Raw genomic sequence first — 21,746 nt, forward strand, 5'->3', positions numbered from 1 at the left:
AGTTGTGGCAAAATGGCTTAAGGACAACAAGTCAAGGTATTGGAGTTGCCATCACAAAGCCCTGACCTCAATCCTATAGAAAATTTGTGGGCAGGACTGAAAAAGCGTGTGCGAGCAAGGAGGCCTACAAACCTGACTCAGTTACACCAGCTCTGTCAGGAGGAATGGGCCAAAATTCACCCAACTTATTGTGGGAAGCTTGTGGAAGGCTTCCCAAAACATTTGACCCAAGTTAAACAATTTAAAGGCAATGCTACCAAATACTAATTGAGTGTATGTAAACTTCTGACCCACTGGGAATGTGATGAAAGGAATAAAAGCTGAAATAAATCATTTTCTCTAATATTATTCTGACATTTCACATTCTTAAAATAATGTGGTGATCCTAAGACAGGGAATTTTTACAAGGATTAAATGTCAGGAATTGTGAAACTGAGTTTAATTGTACTTGGCTAAGGTGTATGTAAGCTTCCGGCTTCAACTGTATGTAAAGAGAAGATGACATCAAGAATAGTCTGATGGGTGACAATATTAGTCTGTAACTTGTGAATTATATATTGTTATATATGATGCCCAGCTTAATGCAAGAAACAATACCTTTTTATTGGTGACTTTTTTTGAATAATAGTCACACACCTCATGTAGCCTAGCCCATAGGCCTATGTTTTGATTTGTAGCACAACTAAAGTTGCCAAATAACTTCTTAAAATTAAGCACATTTAATTTGCTTTACAAGGGGTGTAGAGCCTAACTGGCATACACAAGCACCCCGGGAGACCCATGAGGCGGCGCACAATTGGCCCAGCGTCGTCTGCGTTAGGGGAGGGTTTGGCCGGCCGGGATGTCCTTGTCTCATCGCGCTCTAGCGACTCAAGTTGTAATTAAAAATAAAATGACAAACGATTCCAGAACAATCTGAGAATGTGGGTATCAAGATCCTTTTTCAGGTGAAACGACCCAGCGAAAAGATGTGTGTGTACTAGCTAGTAACTTTTCAAAGGAATTACTGTGTGGAAACACAGGTTTCCTCCTTTATCTTTTGTCTGTGTGGTTGAACAGCTCCTGTTGCAGTGTTTCTGATGGATTAATGGAGCTGCACAGGTTGTTGGAGATTTTTTTGGACTAACATTAACATCAAGATGTGTTATGTGTGGTTACGTCATCGCATGTCGAGTATTAGCCTTCCTTTGCATCTCCCTCTCCTCTAAGTTCCAACGTTCTCCGTCTCCAGGCCGACACAGAGAAGGCCCGGCACTCTGGAACTAGTACTAGATCCAGTAGCCATCATCGGCGGGTCTGTATACTTTATCTCATCTCTTTCTCACCTTTTTATCTTATTTCCTGACTTGCCTTGACGTCCTATTTGTCTGTCCCCCGTGTTTCTCTGCAGCAGGATGATGATGTCATGTCGGTCCGTAGCACTGGAAGCTACAGGGTGTGTACATTACGTAGTCTCATTGACCGTGTCATGTCCGTTATTTTAGTCTTGACTATTAATATGGAGGTATATTTCTATTGGAAAGGCCACACTGATGTGTGAAACCGTTGACCTTGTCGAGACAGCATTGGCTTATGTGTCTCATTATTTGTTAGAATTTGTTAACAATTGGAATACATCAATGGTCCTTGAGTAATTCTGTTGTTGTGTGTGTGTTCTGGTTTTGAAGTCAACCTCCTCATTGCGAGACCTGGGCAGCTCATCTTATAAAAGCCTGGCCAGCACCTCTCATCGAAGAGACCTGGTGGTGCGTCTGTGTGTCGGGTGTGTGCATGTGTGTGTTTCCAGGTAAAGGTGGGCTGGATGGCATGACTGTTTGTGCAGAAGGGAAATGGGAATGGGTTTGCTGGCCCATAAAAGACCAGTGTTGAATTCACAGCTGGGGGACACAGGAAGATAGCTGGGATATATTAGGCAGGGCTATATTCTATGTTGTCATGGGCTAGGCTAACATCCTTGTGGTTTGTAATGACATTCAAACAGCTGAGATGGTTACATTAACACTGAAGTCTAAAGACAAATTACCAGGCTACCGCAAATGACTCCGCGTGATAGTAATGGACATTGAATTGTTTATTAAACACTAACACATTTGCCTAATGAAAAAGACATTTAGCTTATCATTTAACCTCACAGTTTTGCAGTGTCATGCACCAACTGTCAAAATGTAGCTATGACTTGGTGTGGTGTGCCGTTCGTTCTCACAACTTTTTAGTAATCTGCAGTGCGAACACACTCACAGCACGTCTGTCTGTCACTCCTAAGAGCAGGGGTCTCAAACTTGTTTATCCTGCGGGACCACATTCGGTCTTCCCGTGAGGGCTGTATTTACTAAGACAACCGGCCACATTAAATCGGCTCATGGGCCGCATCTGGCCCGCGGGCCACCAGTTTGAGATCTCTGCCAACAGCCGCCTATTGGCTGTTTTTATCTTGTGATGATCATATTTCACATGAACCTTGTTCTCTCCCCAGTCTGACGGCCTGTCCAATAGCTCGGCTCTGAAGAGTAGCTCCTCTGTGAAGGGTAGCTCCTCTCTGAAGAGTTCCCGCTCCACTGTATGTACTTGTCTCTTGCTGAGCTTGTATGGATTGATTCACAGTAAAAGTGACTTTCATCTGTCTTTTGTTATACACTGAACAAAAATATAAACGCCACAATTTCAAAGAGTTACAGTTCATATAAAGAAGTTAGTCAATGGAAATAAATTCATTAGGCCCTACTCTATGGATTTCACATGACTGGGAATGCAGATATGCATCTGTTGATCGCAGATACCTTAAAGAAAATGACTGAATGGCACAACAATGGGCCTCAGGATCTCGTCACAGTATCTCTGTGCATTTCAATTGCCATCGTTAAAATGCAATTGTGTTCGTTGTCTGTAGTTTATGCCTGCCCATACGCCACCATGGGGAACTCTGTTCACAACGTTGGATGACAACGCGGATGACTCAACACTATACACGTCAGCTACTACAGCGAGTGAAATCACTGCTTCAGTTAGTTTCAGAATGGGTGGCAAGGCATAAATGAGTCCTAAATATTTCAAAAACTGAAAGCGTTGTATTCGGGAAAACATTCACTAAACCCTAAACCTCAACTAAATCTTGTAATGAATAATGTGGAAATTAAGCAAGTTAAGGTGACTAAACTGCTTTGAGTAACACTGGATTGTAAACTGTCACGGTCAAAACATGTTGATACAACAGAAGCTAAGATGGGGAGAAGTATGTCAGTGATAAAACACTCTTCTGCCTTTTTTAAAAACTATCAACAAGGCTGGTCCTACAGGCTCTAGTTTTGTTGCACCTGGACTATTTTTCAGTCGTGTGCCACAGGGGGACTTCAGAAAATTACAATTGGCTCAGAACAGGGAAGCATAGCTGGCCCTTAAATGTACATGGCGAGCTAACATTAATATTATGCATGCAAGTCTCTCATGGCTCTAGGTGGAGGAGAGATTGACTTCATCACTGCTTGTTTTTGTAATAAGTGTTGACATGCTGAATGCACCGAGGTGTCTGTTTAAGCTACTAGCACACAGCTCGGACACCCCCATGCATATCCCACAAGACATGCTACCAAAGGTCTCTGCACAATCCCCGAGTCTAGAACAGACTATGGGAGGCACACAGTACTACATAGAGCCATGGCTACATGGAACTCTATTCCACATCGGGTAACTGATGCAAGCAGTAGAATCAGATTTAAAAACAGATACAAATACGCCTCATGGACATGCGGGGACTGTTAAAAGACACACACACAGACACAGACACACATACACTTAAGACACACACTCGACACACACGTAAAGTATTCAGACCACTTGACTTTTTCCACCTTTTGTTACAGCCTTATTCTAAAATGTATTAAATTATATTTTTCCCTCAAATCTACACACAATACCCCATAATGACAGTGAAAACTGTTTTTAGATTTTTTTTTACAAATGTATAAAAAATATATATATAAAACAGACACATTATTTACATAAGTATTCAGACCATTTGCTATGAGACTCGAAATTGTTTCCATTGATCATCAAGATGTTTCTACAACTTGATTGGAGTTCACCTGTGGTAAATTCAATTGATTGGACTTGATTTGGAAAGGCACACACATCTATAAGGTCTCAGTTAACCAAAAACCAAGCCATGAGGTCAAAGGAATTGTCCGTAGAGCTCCGAGACCAGATTGTGTCGAGGCACAGATCTGGGAAAGGGTACAAAAACATTTCTGCAGCATTGAAGGTCCCCAAGAACATAGTGGCCTCCATCATTCTTAAATGGAAGAAGTTTGGAACCACCAAGACTTTTTCTAGAGCTGGCCGCACTGCCAAACTGAGCAATCTTGGGAGAAGGGCCTTGGTCAGGGAGGTGACAAAGAACCCGATGGTCACTCTAACAGCGCTCCATAGTTCCTCTGTGGAGATGGGAGAACCTTCCAGAAGGACAACCATCTCTGCAGCACTCCACCTATCAGGCCTTTATTGTAGAGTGGCAAGACGGAAACCACTCCTCAGGAAAGGGCACATGACAGCCTGCTTGGAGTTTGCCAAAAGGCACCTAAAGACTCTGACCATGAGAGAAAAGATTCTCTGCTCTGATGAAACCAAGATTGAACTCTTTGGCCTGAATGCCAAGCGTCACGTCTTGAGGAAACCTGGCACCATCCCTACGGTGAACCATGGTAGTGGCAGCATCATGCTGTGAGGATATTTTCAGCGGCAGCGACTTGGAGACTAGTCAGGATCGAGGGAAAGATGAATGGAGCAAAGTACAGAGATCCTTGATGAAAACCTGCTCCAGAGAGCTCAGGACCTCAGAGTGGGCCGAAGGTTCACCTTCCAACAGGACAATGACCCTAAGCACACAGCCAAGACAACGCAGGAGTGGCTTCGGGACAAGTTTCTGAATGTCCTTGAGTGGCCCAGCCAGAGCCCAGACTTGAACCCGATCGAACATCTCTGGAGAGACCTGAAAATAGCTGTGAACACTCCCCATCCAACCTGACAGAGCTTGAGAGGATCTGCAGAGAAGAATGGGAGAAACTCCCCAAATACAGCTGTGCCAAGCTTGTAGTGTCATAACCAAGAAGACTCGAGGCTGTAATCGCTGCCAAAGGTGCTTCAACAAAGTACTGACTAAAGGGTCTGAATACTTATGTAAATGTGATATTTCAGTTTTTCCTTTGTATATACATTTGCAAACATTTCTAAAAAAAACAGTTTTTGCTTTGTTATTATGGGGTATTGTGTGTAGAATGATGAGGGGGGAAATGATTTAATCCATTATAGAATAAGGCTGTAATGTAACAGAATGTGGAAAAAGTCAAGAGATCTGAATGCGCTGTAGATATGTGATAGTAGAGTAGTAGCCTGAGGGAACACAATGTGTTGTGAAAAGTGTTGTTTTTAATGTTTGTTCATGTAATGTTTTTAATTGTATATATCTGCCTTATTGTTGCTGGACCCCAGGAAGAGTAGCTGCTGCCTTGGCAAAAATATAACTTTTTTGTGGATAAAAATCGGTGCGTGTTGACACTGCACATACATTTTATGTTTCACTTACCATCGCATTTTCAACTCTACTCATAATTTTGTCACAAACTGTTGCGTTAAATAGCAAATGTGCCTACTCTGGTTTTGGCGTCTGCACTCTAGCCAACAGCGAGTCTAGGCCACGTAAGATTATTATGGATAAGAGTGAGAATTTGTCATGCATTGATCATTACACCAGAATAAGACCCTCGATATTTATTGCAAAGCAACATCAAGCTCATCACCGGGCACGTTCACCACCCCTGAAGTTCATCATAACTTATTTCATCTGAAGTCTAATGAACTTTATGGTTTCCCGAGTCGTAGCGGGAGGACCACACACACCATATCGCGTGACCCCCAAGTTTGCTTCAATGTGATGGTTACTATATCAATATTAGCATCGTGAAGGCGTTTCCACCGCCATTTCTCACATAATACATTTTACAGACAAAAAGATCAAACGATGTCTAACAAACCAATTATCTGTCAGCATTTATCAAATTGTGCCATCTCCGTTTCCATCACAGCTGTCGTGATTTTCTTTAGATATAGTTGGTTGGACTTGCATAAAACTGGATGGAAATGTAGTTAGTGACTGATTTTCAACTAAAAGAACTTACGTAAATCATGTAGAGTGCGCACATCTTACAGAATACTTGTCCTTTTTTATGAATGCATTTCATGCAATTCTATGTCATTTAGGCCTTTATGACAGGAGACATCAGAATCTTTTTTTAATACTACACAAATTCTGAAATGAGTGGCTACTCTGACACTGTCAAGCAGATGAATAAAGGCCTATGCCGGGTTTCCCAAAAGCATCTTAGGAGAAGTTCATTGTTAGAACCATAGGATCCTTATGGTTCTAAGATAACCGGGCACTGGTCTTGAAAGAAGGAAGAAACACAGATTGTACAATATTAGGAGGAAATATATAAATATGATAAGCTACAGTAGGCTACTAAATCAACTTTCCAGTGGTACTGACTCACCCAATGATGAAGATGGATAGCATGTCTATGTGTAGCCTGGGCTCACTGTACAGGTGATGGTCTCGAGATAGGTCTGAGCTACTTTGAAAAACAGTGCTTTTCGTTGAGATTTTAATTTTTTAGCTTCTACTGACAAATTAGTCTTCTCTTTTCAGCAGTAGGCATTTGCTTTCCAAATGTATTTCCCGCGATTTGTATTTTGAGATTTGCGAAGAGAAATAGAATCCATAGAACGAAAGTGCCCAATCAAGTCAGGACTGACAGCCATTTTGAGCATACCCATGAGTTTACGATGTAAACTACCAAAACGCTACCCAGCTAGCACGTTTTGTTCCTTGGAAGTTGTGGGAACGTAAGTGTTTGGCGGGAACGTAAGCTAGTAATTGGCCATTAAAACGTTCTGAGAACTGAAGTTAAAATTTCGTACATTTTGTCAGGGAGGTTCTGAGAATGTTTTTCTATGGTTTATTAACATTCGGAGAACAGGAATTATAGGTTATTAAATATCATTCTGAAAACATTGCTAGCTTAGTTTGGGTTAACTGTTTTGAACTCCAAGCACAGATAGGACACGTGTAAATGAATTAGCAAAAGGCTTTAATCATGCAAATATATGTATTTTTTTTATTGTGGTATGGCGTTAGTGATATTCAAACCTATGATCTTCTGCTTCCTATCCATGGAACTAGTCCACTGCGCCACCATGATGGAGCTAGCACGCCATGTTTTATTTTACAAAGCTGTACATTTTTATCTATTCAAACAGCCCCATTTTCAAATGAAAACGAGCACTTATTAAAATAAGGTGTGGCCAATTAGTGGGCGCAGCCTACACACCTGAACACACTTAACAAGATAGAGGATTGAGAGTTTTGATGTTGGGAACAGAATGTATGATTTTTAAATAACTTTAGAACGTTCTTTGAACATTACTAATGTTTTCTGGGGGGGTTTTGTAATGGAAAGTTTTCTTAATGTTCTGAGAACTGGACTTGAAATTGAACCATGAAGTCTGCAGAAAACGTTAAGCTAAAGTGCTGGACTCCCATAGAAGAACGTTGTTTGTTAACATTCTCTGAACAATTTGAGAGTATTAGTTTAAATAGAACCATGAGGAAACCTTATGGGAAGGTTGTATGCAAAATAACGATAGGACAAACACACTCACCAAGCTCTATGAAACATGGTTCTCAGAACGTTATGTGCTAGCTGGGTTCTATTGATTATATTTCTATAGCCGCAAAGCAACAAGCTGTTCAATATTTGGTGCGTGTGCTGTGTTCAGTGTTCAGACAGGAGTATAATTCTGGAAACATTATTGCAACTTTCCATTGCTTTGGGTCTTGGGTCACTGTGACCCTAAGTAAGATTTGCTTTGGTAGCGTGAGTTAACTTCTGGTGTTCTCCCATTCATGACCTCTCTTCCATACCAGAGCTCTGTGTACAACGACCTGCATAAGAAGACTCCCGTGTCCAGCAGCTCCAGGAAGGGCCTGCTGGTCAGTGTGTGTGTGTCTGTGTGTTCTCTCCTAGTGTGAGCTTCTCTGGGCGCCTAACTGGAAGCAGTTAATTGGACCTATTTACATTGGTGGCCAATGTAATTGAGAAAATCTATCTAGGAAGTTTTTCTCTCTTTGTGCACGCTTTTATGTATTACATAATTGTTCCGTTATAGACATAATCCGTGCCCTGTGATACTTCCAATTTTTGATTGGAAATAAAGATGGAAAGGCATGTCACAGCTTTGGCATGTTATTGTGCATTATTCATTTCCCCCTGTCTCTGTTTATGGTCATATCATACTATTCCACTCATCCTCTCCCTCCTCCAGACTGGTTTGTACCACGATCAGAGGAACTACAGCAGCTTAAAGAACACCAAACTTCCTGCTCCCACTACTTCCACCTATCAGCCTCGGGTTTGTCCTTCTCTTCAGTCCTGGCCTATTTCTAGCCCTTCCCTGTCTAGATGAAGTGGCGAAAGCTAGTTAGTTGAACTGAAACTACTTAAAGAAGAATAGCGTTTTTTATCTACTCAAGTTTATGGGACGTATAAACGGCAGTTGAGGTGGCCCATTGTGAATGGTTAACTACGCCCAGAGGGCTTTTATAGTGTCCGTGTGTGTTTGCACTCAAAGGTTTACAGTAGTTAGTTATTCATTATAATGAAGTTGCTGTTGGACCTCAATGACGTACATGCAACACCTCATCCATTTTCAGTTGACGGGGACGGTCGCCTCACTCTGTAGTCGTATTCGCATCACAGCGCTCTATTCTCAGGGCCTCAGGGAAATGCCGTTTGTTTCTCCTCACACTGGGGACACTTTCCTACCAACCCCCACCCCTGCTCTCTGTGGCTGTCCTCTAACTGTCTCACACCCCTTCTCCTCTACCTCTCCCCTCCTCACAGGCCCCGTCTGTGGCCTCCACCGCTGGCTCTGGTTCGGGGCTGACGCGCAGCTACAGCCTGGTCAGTGTCGCACTCATGCCTTCATATCACCTTCAAAGAAGACCAGACCCCAGTCCTATCTGATACATCTGATAGCCATGGCCAGGGTTCTCCCTAGGTCATTTATATTTGGGTCCAATGGTCACCGTGGCCACTTAGTGGGGCCGAGGTTATGCGGTCTGGTGGGCTATGATTGATAAGATATGGCTTTTTGTCAGATCAGTGGCTTTCTACTAAGAATAACTACAGCAATCGGTTGATGCAGGAAACATCCCACTGTTTATATTTAGTTAGTATTGAGAAAGGCGTGTTACTCGGCCTGTAAGATTCTCTGACTGAGGTCGTTGCTCCCTCTTGTGCGTTGCTGAGTTCTGGATGCTCTCTCCCTTGTGCCTTCAGGCTTCTATAAATGACGACGGTCTGTATGGCTCGTACACTGGTTCTCAATTGCATACCGTAAGTGTTCTGTGTGTCTATAATTGAATAGTGTTTAATGATGTCACCAGGGCCAGCAGCATACTGGCCTGTCTGTCCCCACCCTGTCAATGCTGTGTGTGTGTGTCCCCCTTCCCACTACAGCCCTCTGAGTACAGTTGGTGCTCCACCCGGAGCAGCCCTGTGGTGAGCCCCATATTCAGTCACACCACCTGCATGGTGTACACTAACCTAGTCTGGCGTTACCATACTCCCAAGCCTGGAACTGAGACTCTCCGCCATACTTAAACCCACACACTGCCATTACTAACAGGCTACCTACCCACACCCTCTTCCCTAGCCATCCTCACGGCACGCCTAGGGGTGCATAAATGGATGTTTTGTTGTCACACACTGGATAGGTGCAGTGAAATGTGGTGTTTTACAGTCAGCCATAGTAGCACGGCGCCCCTGCGGCAAATTAGGGTTAAGTGCCTTGCACATTTTTAATATATAGCAGTGACTGGATAGACAATTAATTGGCAAAGTGTATAGTATCTTTCACTTTATTGCATTTGTGGTTTTGAGGTGCCATGTGTTGCACGCAGTGGTGTGCAGGTCAAGACGATGTAGGCTGATGGGACTACTCTCTCGTCAATTTGTTTGAGTTCTACTCCGTATTATTTGGTCAGATCAGCCTAATTACACGACCTGATGGACCTAAAAAGTAGTTTTGTTGTATAATCCAGATACAGAATGCCAGTAGGCTTTATTAGCTTGTGAAGGTCATCACAGCTCGAGAGCTTCAAAAGCAAATGAAAATGCATCTGATTGACGTGTGTGAACGGAGACTCTTTTTCACTGTTAGTGAGGTGTGTGCCAAGTGCATGTGGTCACAATACTCTGATAAGGGGGGGGGGGATCCTGACTGTTCATGCTCCTCACAGAACTCCTCTGACGACGATACTGCCAGCACCGTGTCCCAGGAGCGCTACAGTCGCGGCAGGAGAGACAGCGTGGTGAGACCCTGGGGTTAGGTTAGGCTCTGGAGGGGGGATTTAATAGTTACAGGCACTGTTTCTAGGGTTTATATATGGGTTATTTACTTTGGATGTCTCCCTTTTGGGGACCTTTTTGGGTGTGCCTTGCTGCTATCTTGTCAGTGTGCAACACCGTTATATGTAGGCTTCATTCTACCCTTTTCAATTTCCGTTGTAAAATGGACAACGTATCTATTCGGTTCTTTTTATTATTTTTTACCCTTTAGTTGACATTTCATTACACACTGACTGGATGTAGGCCTATGCCCTATGGCTCTCTCTCTTAGACTTTCCATGTTTTCCTCTGACCTCATTTCCTTCCTCTCCCTCGTTCACTATCTCTACCATCCGTCTGTCTCTGATTCCCCCCCCCCCCACCCTGTATCTGCTCAATAGTCGTCTGATTTCTCTGACGTCAGTGAGTCGGCCGCTGACTATTTCAGCCGCTCCAACCGCAGGGGCAGCGTTGTGTCTGACCTGGATGACCTGTGTATCCCAGACGACCTGGACGCTGTAAGTTACCCGCCATCAACACACTGGCGTGCGATGGAATGCACTGGATTGCAGTTGTGGACACGTAACACACAGTGTTTTGGGCCGATTTCTCACAGCCTGTGTTTTCATACTGATGCCCAGTTATGTGCTTGCTGTATAGCCAACTCCTATAGTCATTGTCAATGTGTTGGCTATGTAGCACATAACAGATCTGGGACTAGGCTAGTTATGAATAGCATTATGGCTAGTTTTGTGTCTTCACAGCATGTGTTTGCTGCAAATAAAGGCAATTCAATAAAGTTCTCTGTTCTGAATAACCTGTGTGTCTATGCCTGGTATGATCTATGAACATGCAGCAGTCCCTAACTCATACCCCATCTACTAACTGATTTGCAGGGTGTGATCAGGTTTGGCATCGAGCATGTGCCACTTTGGATCCGAAATGAGTTCACGCATGCGGATGCCGTTGGCATGTCTGTTTTTAAATGGTTGTTTCCTTATTTCTTTTCAGCTGGATGAAAAATGTGATAAGACCTTCGTAGACTACAGCCGGGTGAGTACAACAAGCAGGAGAGATATATCCCGTGTTCGTGGTCTTCAGGCCATTTTATTTGTATTAGTGATGACCGTGACCAATGTAGGTCTAAATCATTAAATAGGTTTCCAGTCCATATTTCTACCTGCGTTCATCGCCACACCGTTCAGGTCCATATTGTTACGTTTCCTCATAACCTCCGCATAGAGCTGTGGTAATGCCGGGGTGATATATAATCTTAGTGGGGCTGGTTGGAACTGAATGGGTGGATCAGTTAAGCCAGGGCCCAGTAGTGTCAGTGTTGAATGACAGTCCTGGGGTGTGTCCGTTATGTGCTTTGTGTTGTTTTCTTTTCTAGCCATCCTCGCGCTGCACCACTCCCGGCCTCTCCCCGGCCACCCTGGCCTCCCTGGGGGGGACCTCCTCGAGACGGGGCAGTGCAGACACAGGCAGCATTGTCGATCCTGACACCAGTCTGAGTGAATTGAGGGTACACACACACACACCACCACCAGTCGTATAAACACCATTGCATAAACACCACTCTGAATGCTCAGCTATGAAAAGCCAACTGACATTTACTCCTGAGGTGCTGACCTGTTGCACCCTCTACAACCACTGTGATTATTATTATTATTATTTGACCCTGCTTGTCATCTACGAATGTTTGTACATCTTGGCCATGTACTGTTATAATCTCCACCCGGCGCAGCCAGAAGAGGACTGACCACCCCTCAGAGCCTGTTTCCTCTAGGTTTCTACCTAGGTTCCTCTGCCTTTCTAGGGAGTTTTTCCTAGACACCGTGCTTCTACACCTGCATTGCTTGCTGTTTGGGGTTTTAGGCTGGGTTTCTGTATAGCACTTTGACATCGGCTGATGTAAAAAGGTCTATATGAATACATTTAATTGATTACAAGGTTTAATTACAACCTGTCATTATACGGTTAGATAAGAGTTGTGTGTCAGTACCAGTATCAATACCAATGTAATCTAAAACACTAACATTCAAATGTCAAATCGATTTGAAATATAAGTTACTTTTTACAGTGAACCATGTGTAGTAGTTTACTCTTTTCCTCACTACTGTTTTATTTGAGTTCAGAGATGATCTGGAACATCCACACCTCCCTGCTCTCAACGCCTTATGTTACGTGTTGACTGCACGGGAAGACTGGAAGTGACATGTTTCTTCGACTTCCTATAAAGCTGTCCTTGTGTATGTCTGTGCATACCGTTGGGTAAATGACTGTCTTCAGATGCCAACAGCACGGGTGCTCTGTCTTAAATCTCTCAAACTGTCCTTAATTCTCCCTGGTTTCCCCCGATTCGCCCCAACCAACCCTTCCTCCCGTCTGCTCTACAGGATATCTATGATCTAAAGGACCAGATTCAGGATGTAGAGGGGCGGTACATGCAGGGGCTTAAAGAGCTGAAGGTAGAGGGGCCTGAGCTCGCAGCATGCCTTCTCTTGTCCTCTGGGAGCCTTATGGCATCACTAACCCCACTGTACCTACGTCTCCCCCTCCCTCACCCCCTCTAGGGCTCCACTGACTAACCGCTAACTGTAACACCAAAAGCACTCATTTCTATCTTGGCTCCCTGTCTGATGGCATGTTCCCTGCATGACCTTTCTTGCTCAGTTTGAAACTCACTGGTAATGGAAAGGATGGAAAGCCTTGCTTGAACCCCAGCAGTGCTTGGGGGTAAGAGCAAGACTAAGAATTGTCTTGTCTTGCAGCAATCCTCTGCCTGTTGGATGGGTTTCAGGGTTTGTAGTCCTACCCAGAAAATGACGACAAGCTTTCATTCACACAGCACTGAATGGCCTCCTGGCTTCTTTTCTGTAGCCACCCTAAAAATGTCACTTTTCTCTGAGTCTGAGGAAGTAAATTTGTGTTTTAAAAAAGTACTTTACTAACCCAATAGCTGAACTTGCTCATGTTTTGATATATTTTTGTTCTTTGGCCTCGAGTAGTTTTTTTTCCCCAGATGCCTTTTCATCACTGCCTTGAATCATTCCTCCGTAAAAATCAATCCACAATGGGTATCAAGTGTATCAGTTGTTATCACTTGTCCATCTCGGGTTTTGTCATTGATTACAATGTGAGACAATTCCAAGGTGGGGGAGCATTGTGATGACGTTTCAACCACCCCAGATTCTTAAACACAATCAAACCTGAGATGGACAACCGGTGGAACCCTTGAGATAGAGCCTTTCCTCTGTTTTAGGTCTTATTTAAGGTACTACTAGTGTACATAAATTGTATGTTTTTTTTTTATATGAGTATTGTTCATTTAGCGCAAGAGCTCTAGTCACTGTTAAAATGCGTCATATTGAGTTGAACTCATTTGAAGGTGAGTCTGAAAAATAAAGGTTACATTTTAACTGCACTGCACCCTACCCAACATCTATAGCAGTGTCTGTCTGTCGCCAGTGTTTTTCCAACATCCCAAACATGGTTTCCTGGTTGAGATACTAAAGGAATGTAAGAGTAAATGTAGTGTTCTATTATCACTATCTCCGATAAATAAATGTAATTACTATAGTAATAATAGTCATTCTTTTTCTATGCTAGTTCCCACCATGGTTAAGTGTGTAAACACCTGTGTGTGTCCCTGGTAGGAGTCGCTCTCGGAGGTGGAGGAGAAGTATAAAAAGGCCATGGTATCGAACGCACAGCTGGACAACGACAAAGCCAACCTCGTCTACAACGTGGACACACTCAAGGACGTGATCGAGGAGATGGAAGAGCAGATGGCCGAGATGCGGAGGGAAACTGAGGACAAGTCTAAGGTGAAGTGTTAAACACACACAGCATTTTAGATAACCGGTATCATCTAGTGTTAACACATGCAAACTCGGACCGAGGCGAGTATATACAAATTGCAGCAAAGTCTCCAACCACACTATCAACTTGTCCACACACAGTGCCCTCCAGTAATATTGGCACCCTTGGTAAATATGAGAAAAACGGGCTGTGGGAATTCATTTTTTTGCTGTTTATCCTCTTGGGCTATCATTCAAAATATTAGCAAGTAAGATTTTTTTAAATAAAGGTGAAATAAATTAAATAATTATTTTTCTCCCGAAAAGTGTGCCACAATTATTAGCACCTCTAGAAATTCTTAAGTAAAATCTAACTGAAGTGTATTCCCATTCATGTTTTACGTCTTTAAGTTCTGAGTGATTAGGAACACTTAAGAGGTAAGTCATGACTTCCTGTTTCACTATGGGAAAGACCTGAGAATACAGTAATGATGTGCGACAAAAGGTTGTTGAGCTGCACAAATCAGGAAATGGCTAGAAGAAAATAGCTCAACGTTTGAAAATGCCCATTTCCACTATCAGGTATATAATTAAGAAGTTTAAAGCAACTGGCGATGTTAACATGTGGTCTGGAAGAGAAAGTGTGTTTATATTGACCCCGCGCACAGTGAGGAGGATGGTTAGAGTGGCCAACAAATCTCTAAGGATCACAGCTGGAGAATTGCAGACGTTACTTGGATCTTAGTCAGAATGTCTCCAAAACTAAGATCAGACATAACCACAAGTTGTTTGGGAGGGTTGCCATAAAAAAAAAACTTTGCCGTCATCAAACGACAAACTCAAGCGCCTACAGTTTGCCAAACGTTACTGGAACTTTCATTGGGACCAGGTTCTATGGTCAGATGAGACTAAAATAGAGCTTTTTGGAAACAATCACCAGAGGTGGGTTTGGCGTAGACAAAGATAGCCATGCAGAAAAGTACCTCATCCCCACTGTGAACTATGGAGGTGGATCTTTGATGTTGTGGGGCTGTTTTTCTTCCAAAGGCCCTGGACAACTTGTTAGAATACATAGTATCATGGACTCCATGGACCTTGGAATCTGAAGGATCTGGAGAGATTCTGTATGGAGGAATGGTCTCAGATCCCTTGCCATGTGTTCTCCAACCTTATTACGCATTATAGGAGAAGACTCATAGCTGTTATCTTGGCAAAGGGAAGTTGCACAAAGTATTTAATGACTGGGTGCCAATAATTGTGGCACACATATATTTGAGAAAAATATTTGTTTTATAAGAATACATTTTTTTCTTTCAATTATTTTACTTAGATTAGATTTTTGAATGAAACACCAAGAGGATAAACAATAAATTTTTTCACAGCCTGTTTTGCTCATATTAACCAAGGGTGCCAATATTAGTGGAAGGCACTGCACCATAGTCAGTCTGACCATGATATCTACTGCTCTCTGCTGACAATGGGTGTACCATCACCCCTGGTGAGACAAAACCGCCACTCTTCAGTGAAGAGCACTTTTTGCCAGTCCTGTCTGGTCCAGCAACGGTGGGTTTGTGCCCATAGGCGAGTTTGTTGCCGGTGATGTCTGGTAAGGACCTGCCTTACAACAGGCCTACAAGCCCTCAGTCCAGCCTCTCTCAGTTTATTGCGGACAGTCTGAGCACTGATGGAGGGATAGTGCGATCCTGGTGTAACTCGGGCAGTTGTTGTTGCCATCCTGTACCTGTCCTGCAGGTGTGATGTTCTGATGTGCAGGTGTTACACGCGGTGTGCCACTGCGAGGGCGATCAGCTGTCCGTCCTGTCTCCCTGTAGCGCTGTCTTAGGCGTCTCACAGTACGGACATTGCAAGTTATTGACCTGGCCACATCTGCAGTCCTCATGCCTCCTTGCAGCATGCCTAAGGCACATTCACGCAGATGAGCAGGGACCCTGGGCATCTTTCTTTTGGTATTTTTCAGAAACAGTAGAAAGGCCTCTTTAGTGTCCTAAGTTTTCATAACTGTGACCTTAATTGCCTACCGTCTGTAAGCTGTTAGTGTCTTAACGACCGTTCCACAGGTGCATGTTCATTAATTGTTTATGGTTCATTGAACAAGCATTGGAAACAGTGTTTAAACCCTTTACAGTGAAGTTATTTGGATTATTACGAATTATCTTTTTTTGTGAGTTTAATCATGATTGCGGTAAAATTGTGCGTACGGCTTACTATCATCCTGGCAGTTGTAAACTTTGCGAGGCATGTCACTTCACCCATCTCTTCACATAGCCCACCACATGCACTGTTTTCTTAACCACAACTGGATGGATCCATAAAGAATGGCTGTAGGAATAATTAAACATTGGAATCAAGTAGGCTAATGCAATTGAAGGCATACTCTTGCTTACTGAAACTCCCAAAGTCATCCAATTGTTGTAATACATTTGATTGAAGCAATAATCTACCGTGTGTGGTCAACTATTTCAGCACTGTTTCGCTCTGCTTTGCGACACACGTGGGGTCTTGATAAATCATTTAATGAATGTCCGATTTTTCTTTTCACTAAATCTCCGTTTGAATATTTGTAGCTTAACAAGTGGATTATTTTTCTCTTTCCTCGCTGTCACTTAGTAGGCTACTTCTGACCAAAACGCCTGTACTTGTCTTAATCAATGTGATTCTGGTTCTCTCTGTATATTCGGTTAATTCTCTGTCTGGGCAAATCAGTGGAGGTGGTATGGCTCATCTTTATTCGTTTGCTCATCTATCTCTGATCAGAAACGTTTAGCATGCAATAATGTAGCCTAAATCAAGTGTAGGCCTGTTATTTTACTTCAAATCCAATTTTATTGGTCACATACACATGGTTAGCAGATGTTATTGCGAGTGTAGAGACATTCTTGTGCAGCAATATCTAACAATTCCACAACTACCTTATACACACACATCAAAGGAATGGAATAAGAAAATATACATATACATTTATCAATGAGCAAGTATATACATATGAGATAAGTAATGCAAGATATGTACACATTATTAAAGTGGCATTATTAAAGTGACTAGTGATCCATTTATTAAAGTGGCCAATGATTTCAAGTCTGTATGTAGGCAGCAGCCTCTCTGTGTTAGTGATGGCTGTTTAACAGTCTGATGGCCTTGAGAATAGAAGCTGTTTTTCAGTCTCTCGGTCCCAGATTTGATGCACCTGTACTGACTTCGCCTTCTGGATGGTAGCGTGGTGAACAGGCAGTGGCTCGGTTGGTTGTTGTCCTTGATGACCTTTTTGGCCTTCCTGTGACATCGGGTGCTGTAGGTGTCCTGGGGGGCTTGGTAGTTTGCCCCCGGTGATGTGTTGTGCAGACCGCACCTCCCTCTGGAGAGCCTTGCAGTGGTGGGCGGTGCAATTGCCGTACCAGGTGGTGATACAGCCCGACAGGATTCTCTCAATTGTGCATCTGTAAATGTTTGTCAGGGTTTTGGGTGACAAGCCAAATTTCTTCAGCCTCCTGAGGTTGAAGAGGCGCTGTTGCGCCTTCTTCACCACACTGTGTGGGTGGACCATTTCAGTTTGTCCGTGATGTGTACGCCGAGGAACTTTCCACCTTCTCCACTGCTGTCCCCTCTGTGGATAGGGGGGTGCTCCCTCTGCTGTTTCCTGAAGTCCACTACCGCGTATAGGCAGTGCCAAAAGCCAGAGGAGGTTGTGAAATATGAACACAACTCAATGTTTTTGAAAATATAGATTGCTGTTATTTTCTATCGGTAGAATGACGATGATACTCTCAATGTAACAAAGCAGAGTGAGGGCTGGAAAGAGATGAAACGTGAATCATAAAAGCATGGGCTTGCCCTGGGCTCTGTATCAAAATGGTATTATTAGATTTTATTTTTTTATGACAGAGGTTCCACATGTTGCCAAGATGCAAGTTCTGTGGGAAAAAATATTCCTTGGATTTTATTCTGTTATTTCATTATTCTTAGCCTACTGTAAAATGTGTGTTGACTGTGATCAGAATAGCCTGTGTCTTGTTTGTTTAATGAACAAAACAACTATAGATTTCATGCAGCCTTTTACTGACCAGTAACATAGTTAAACAAAAAAATATGACATTCTTTTGAAAATAAATTGTTAGTCTAATGTTTCTTAGGACCTGCCTAAAACAAATGATTAATGGCATTCTTTGTGATGGTTTATATTCAATGGATTTATTAAAATAGACATCCACCCACATTGGCCCACTCCTACTCCTACCCTTGCCGTCATGTGCACGGGAGATATAAAAGGCTCATCTCTGCAAGAATGTATGAGTTCAAAATAAAAACATACTGTGAAGTCTGTCTGTAAAAGGGTATAGGTGTAAACACCAATGGAATATTGCTGGGGGGGGGGGGGTTTGAGACTTTAGATTGTTTGATGAATGTTTTGCAGTTTTTGCCCTTTGTCATTGAGTTTAACAACAGTCCTTTCTCTTTCATTCCAGGAACTAGAAAGACAAAAGCACACATGCACAGTCCTGCAGCACAAACAAGTGGAGTTAAAAGAGGGAATCCGCCAGAGAGATGAGCTCATAGAGGTATGCCTGCACTAAGAAAGCAAACATTTGGTGGCAATCTGTTCTACACCTCTTTCTACAGTTCCATTCTCTACAGTCCTGTAGTCTCTGTACTGCAGTATCTTGATGAGGATCCAAAGTGTGAGACTGTGCTTCTCTCTCTGTCTCGCATTCATCCCAGTGTCTCTTGACATCACTCTGTTTCTCCGTCTGCTCTTTATCATGTTTCTTTGCCTCGTCTCTCTATATTTAAATGATCTCTTCTCCATAACATTTTCTGGCCTCCCGTCTTTCCTCTGGTCTTTTTTGGTCTCTTACCTTTCGTCGCTCTCACTCAATTTCTATTCAATGCTTTTGTCTTATCTGCATTTCTTATTTTTCCTCTAAATTTATCCTGTCATGTCTCTTTCTATCCTTTTAATCTATTTCATTGTTTTACCCTGTATCCCCATTCACTCTGTCTGTACGCAATACCACTACAGAAGAACCAGCGCATCCAGACTAACTTAGATACCCTCACCAGAGAGGTGTTTGACCTGCAGGAAACGATAAACTGGAAGGACAAAAAGATTGGGGTAGGAGGTCACGCTAGGGACTCTGAAGGATGTGAGAGGCAATAGATGTTCAGATAGATATAGCTTGCTTAGTTTTGGTTGTATGTCTGGAATTTGAAAAGTTGTGTTCAGATTCAATACCCTTAACCCAAAAGCAGTGGTGTAAAATACTTTAAAGTACTACTTAAGTAGTTTTTGGGGGTATCTGTACTTACTATTTATATACACTGCTCAAAAAAATAAAGGGAACACTTAAACAACACAATGTAACTCCAAGTCAATCAAACTGTCCACTTAGGAAGCAACACTGATTGACAATAAATTTCACATGCTGTTGTGCAAATGGAATAGACAACAGGTGGAAATTATAGGCAATTAGCAAGACACCCCCAATAAAGGAGTGGTTCTGCAGGTGGTGACCACAGACCACTTCTCAGTTCCTATGCTTCCTGGCTGATGTTTTGGTCACTTTTGAATGCTGGCGGTGCTTTCACTCTAGTGGTAGCATGAGACGGAGTCTACAACCCACACAAGTGGCTCAGGTAGTGCAGCTCATCCAGGATGGCACATCAATGCGAGCTGTGGCAAGAAGGTTTGCTGTGTCTGTCAGCGTAGTGTCCAGAGCATGGAGGCGCTACCAGGAGACAGGCCAGTACATCAGGAGACGTGGAGGAGGCCGTAGGAGGGCAACAACCCAGCAGCAAGACCGCTACCTCCGCCTTTGAGCAGGAGGAGCACTGCCAGAGCCCTGCAAAATGACCTCCAGCAGGCCACAAATGTGCATGTGTCTGCTCAAACGGTCAGAAACAGACTCCATGAGGGTGGTATGAGGGTCCGACGTCAACAGGTGGAGGTTGTGCTTAGAGCCCAACACCGTGCAGGACGTTTGCCAATCTTGGTGTTCTCTGGCAAATGCCAAATTCGCCACTGGCGCCCTGTGCTCTTCACAGATGAAAGCAGGTTCACACTGAGCACATGAGCACATGTGACAGACGTGACAGAGTCTGGAGACACCGTGGAGAACGTTCTGCTGCCTGCAACATCCTCCAGCATGACCGGTTTGGCGGTGGGTCAGTCATGGTGTGGGGTGGCATTTCTTTGGGGGGCCGCACAGCCCTCCATGTGCTCGCCAGAGGTAGCCTGACTGCCATTAGGTACCGAGATGAGATCCTCAGACCCCTTGTGAGACCATATGCTGGTGCGGTTGGCCCTGGGTTCCTCCTAATGCAAGACAATGCTAGACCTCATGTGGCTGGAGTGTGTCAGCAGTTCCTGCAAGAGGAAGGCATTGATGCTATGGACTGGCCCGCCCGTTCCCCAGACCTGAATCCAATTGAGCACATCTGGGACATCATGTCTCGCTCCATCCACCAACGCCACGTTGCACCACAGACTGTCCAGGAGTTGGCGGATGCTTTAGTCCAGGTCTGGGAGGAGATCCCTCAGGAGACCATCCGCCACCTCATCAGGAGCATGCCCAGGCGTTGTAGGGAGGTCATACAGGCACGTGGAGGCCACACACACTACTGAGCCTCATTTTGACTTGTTTTAAGGTCATTACATCAAAGTTGGATCAGCATGTAGTGTGGTTTTCCACTTTAATTTTGAGTGTGACTCCAAATCCAGACCTCCATGGGTTGATAAATTTGATTTCCATTGATAATTTTTGTGTGATTTTGTTGTCAGCACATTCAACTATGTAAAGAAAAAAGTATTTAATAAGAATATTTCATTCATTCAGATCTAGGATGTGTTATTTTAGTGTTCCCTTTATTTTTTTGAGCAGTGTATATTTTTCACAACTTTAACTTTACATTCCTAAAGAAAATAATGTACTTTTTATTCCATACATTTTCCCTGACACCCAAAAATACTCGTTACATTTTGAATGCATAGCAGGACAGGAAAATGGTCCAATTCAAGCACTTGTCAAGACCAACATGCCTGGTATTCCCTACTGCCTCTGATCTGGCGGACTCACTGAACACAAATGCTTTGTTGGTAAATGGTGTGTTGAAGTGTGCCCCTGGCTATCCGTGAATTTAAAAAAAAAAAAAAAAAAAAAAATGGTGCAGCCTGGTTTGCTTAATATAAGGAATTAAATTATTTCTACTTTTACTTTAGATACTCAAGTATATTTTTGGAATGCATTTACTTTTTTATACTGAAGTATATTTAAAACCAAATACTTTTAGACTTTTCCTCAAGTAGTATTTTACTGGGTGACTTTCACTTTATTTTCTATTAAGGTATCTTTACTTTACTCAAGTATGACAATTGGGTACTTTTTCCACCACTGCGCAAAAGTGTAGATGGGAACAATCTGTGACATTGAGATCAATATTACAAAATGATTTGAACAAAAAAGATTTTCATGCAGTTCCACATGAGTAGAGGAAT

General features: G+C 43.1%; 1 protein-coding gene across 4 annotated transcripts in view; it reads left to right on the forward strand.

The window, feature by feature from the left end:
• lrrfip2 (leucine rich repeat (in FLII) interacting protein 2) overlaps positions 1-21,746 on the forward strand; it is a 64,629-nt gene that overhangs the window by 33,729 nt on the left and 9,154 nt on the right. For 3 of the 4 annotated variants that reach the window (XM_038960302.1, XM_038960304.1, XM_038960301.1), the window contains exons 4-8: positions 11,448-11,489; positions 11,830-11,961; positions 12,836-12,907; positions 14,096-14,266; positions 18,721-18,813. In XM_038960302.1, the coding sequence (XP_038816230.1) occupies positions 11,448-11,489; positions 11,830-11,961; positions 12,836-12,907; positions 14,096-14,266; positions 18,721-18,813 (510 nt within the window). The remainder of the gene's footprint in view (positions 1-11,447; positions 11,490-11,829; positions 11,962-12,835; positions 12,908-14,095; positions 14,267-18,720; positions 18,814-21,746) is intronic. The other variant, XM_038960303.1, reaches the window with a different exon arrangement.

Source organism: Salvelinus namaycush, chromosome 22 (assembly GCF_016432855.1).
Source record: "Salvelinus namaycush isolate Seneca chromosome 22, SaNama_1.0, whole genome shotgun sequence".
NCBI lineage: Eukaryota > Metazoa > Chordata > Actinopteri > Salmoniformes > Salmonidae > Salvelinus > Salvelinus namaycush.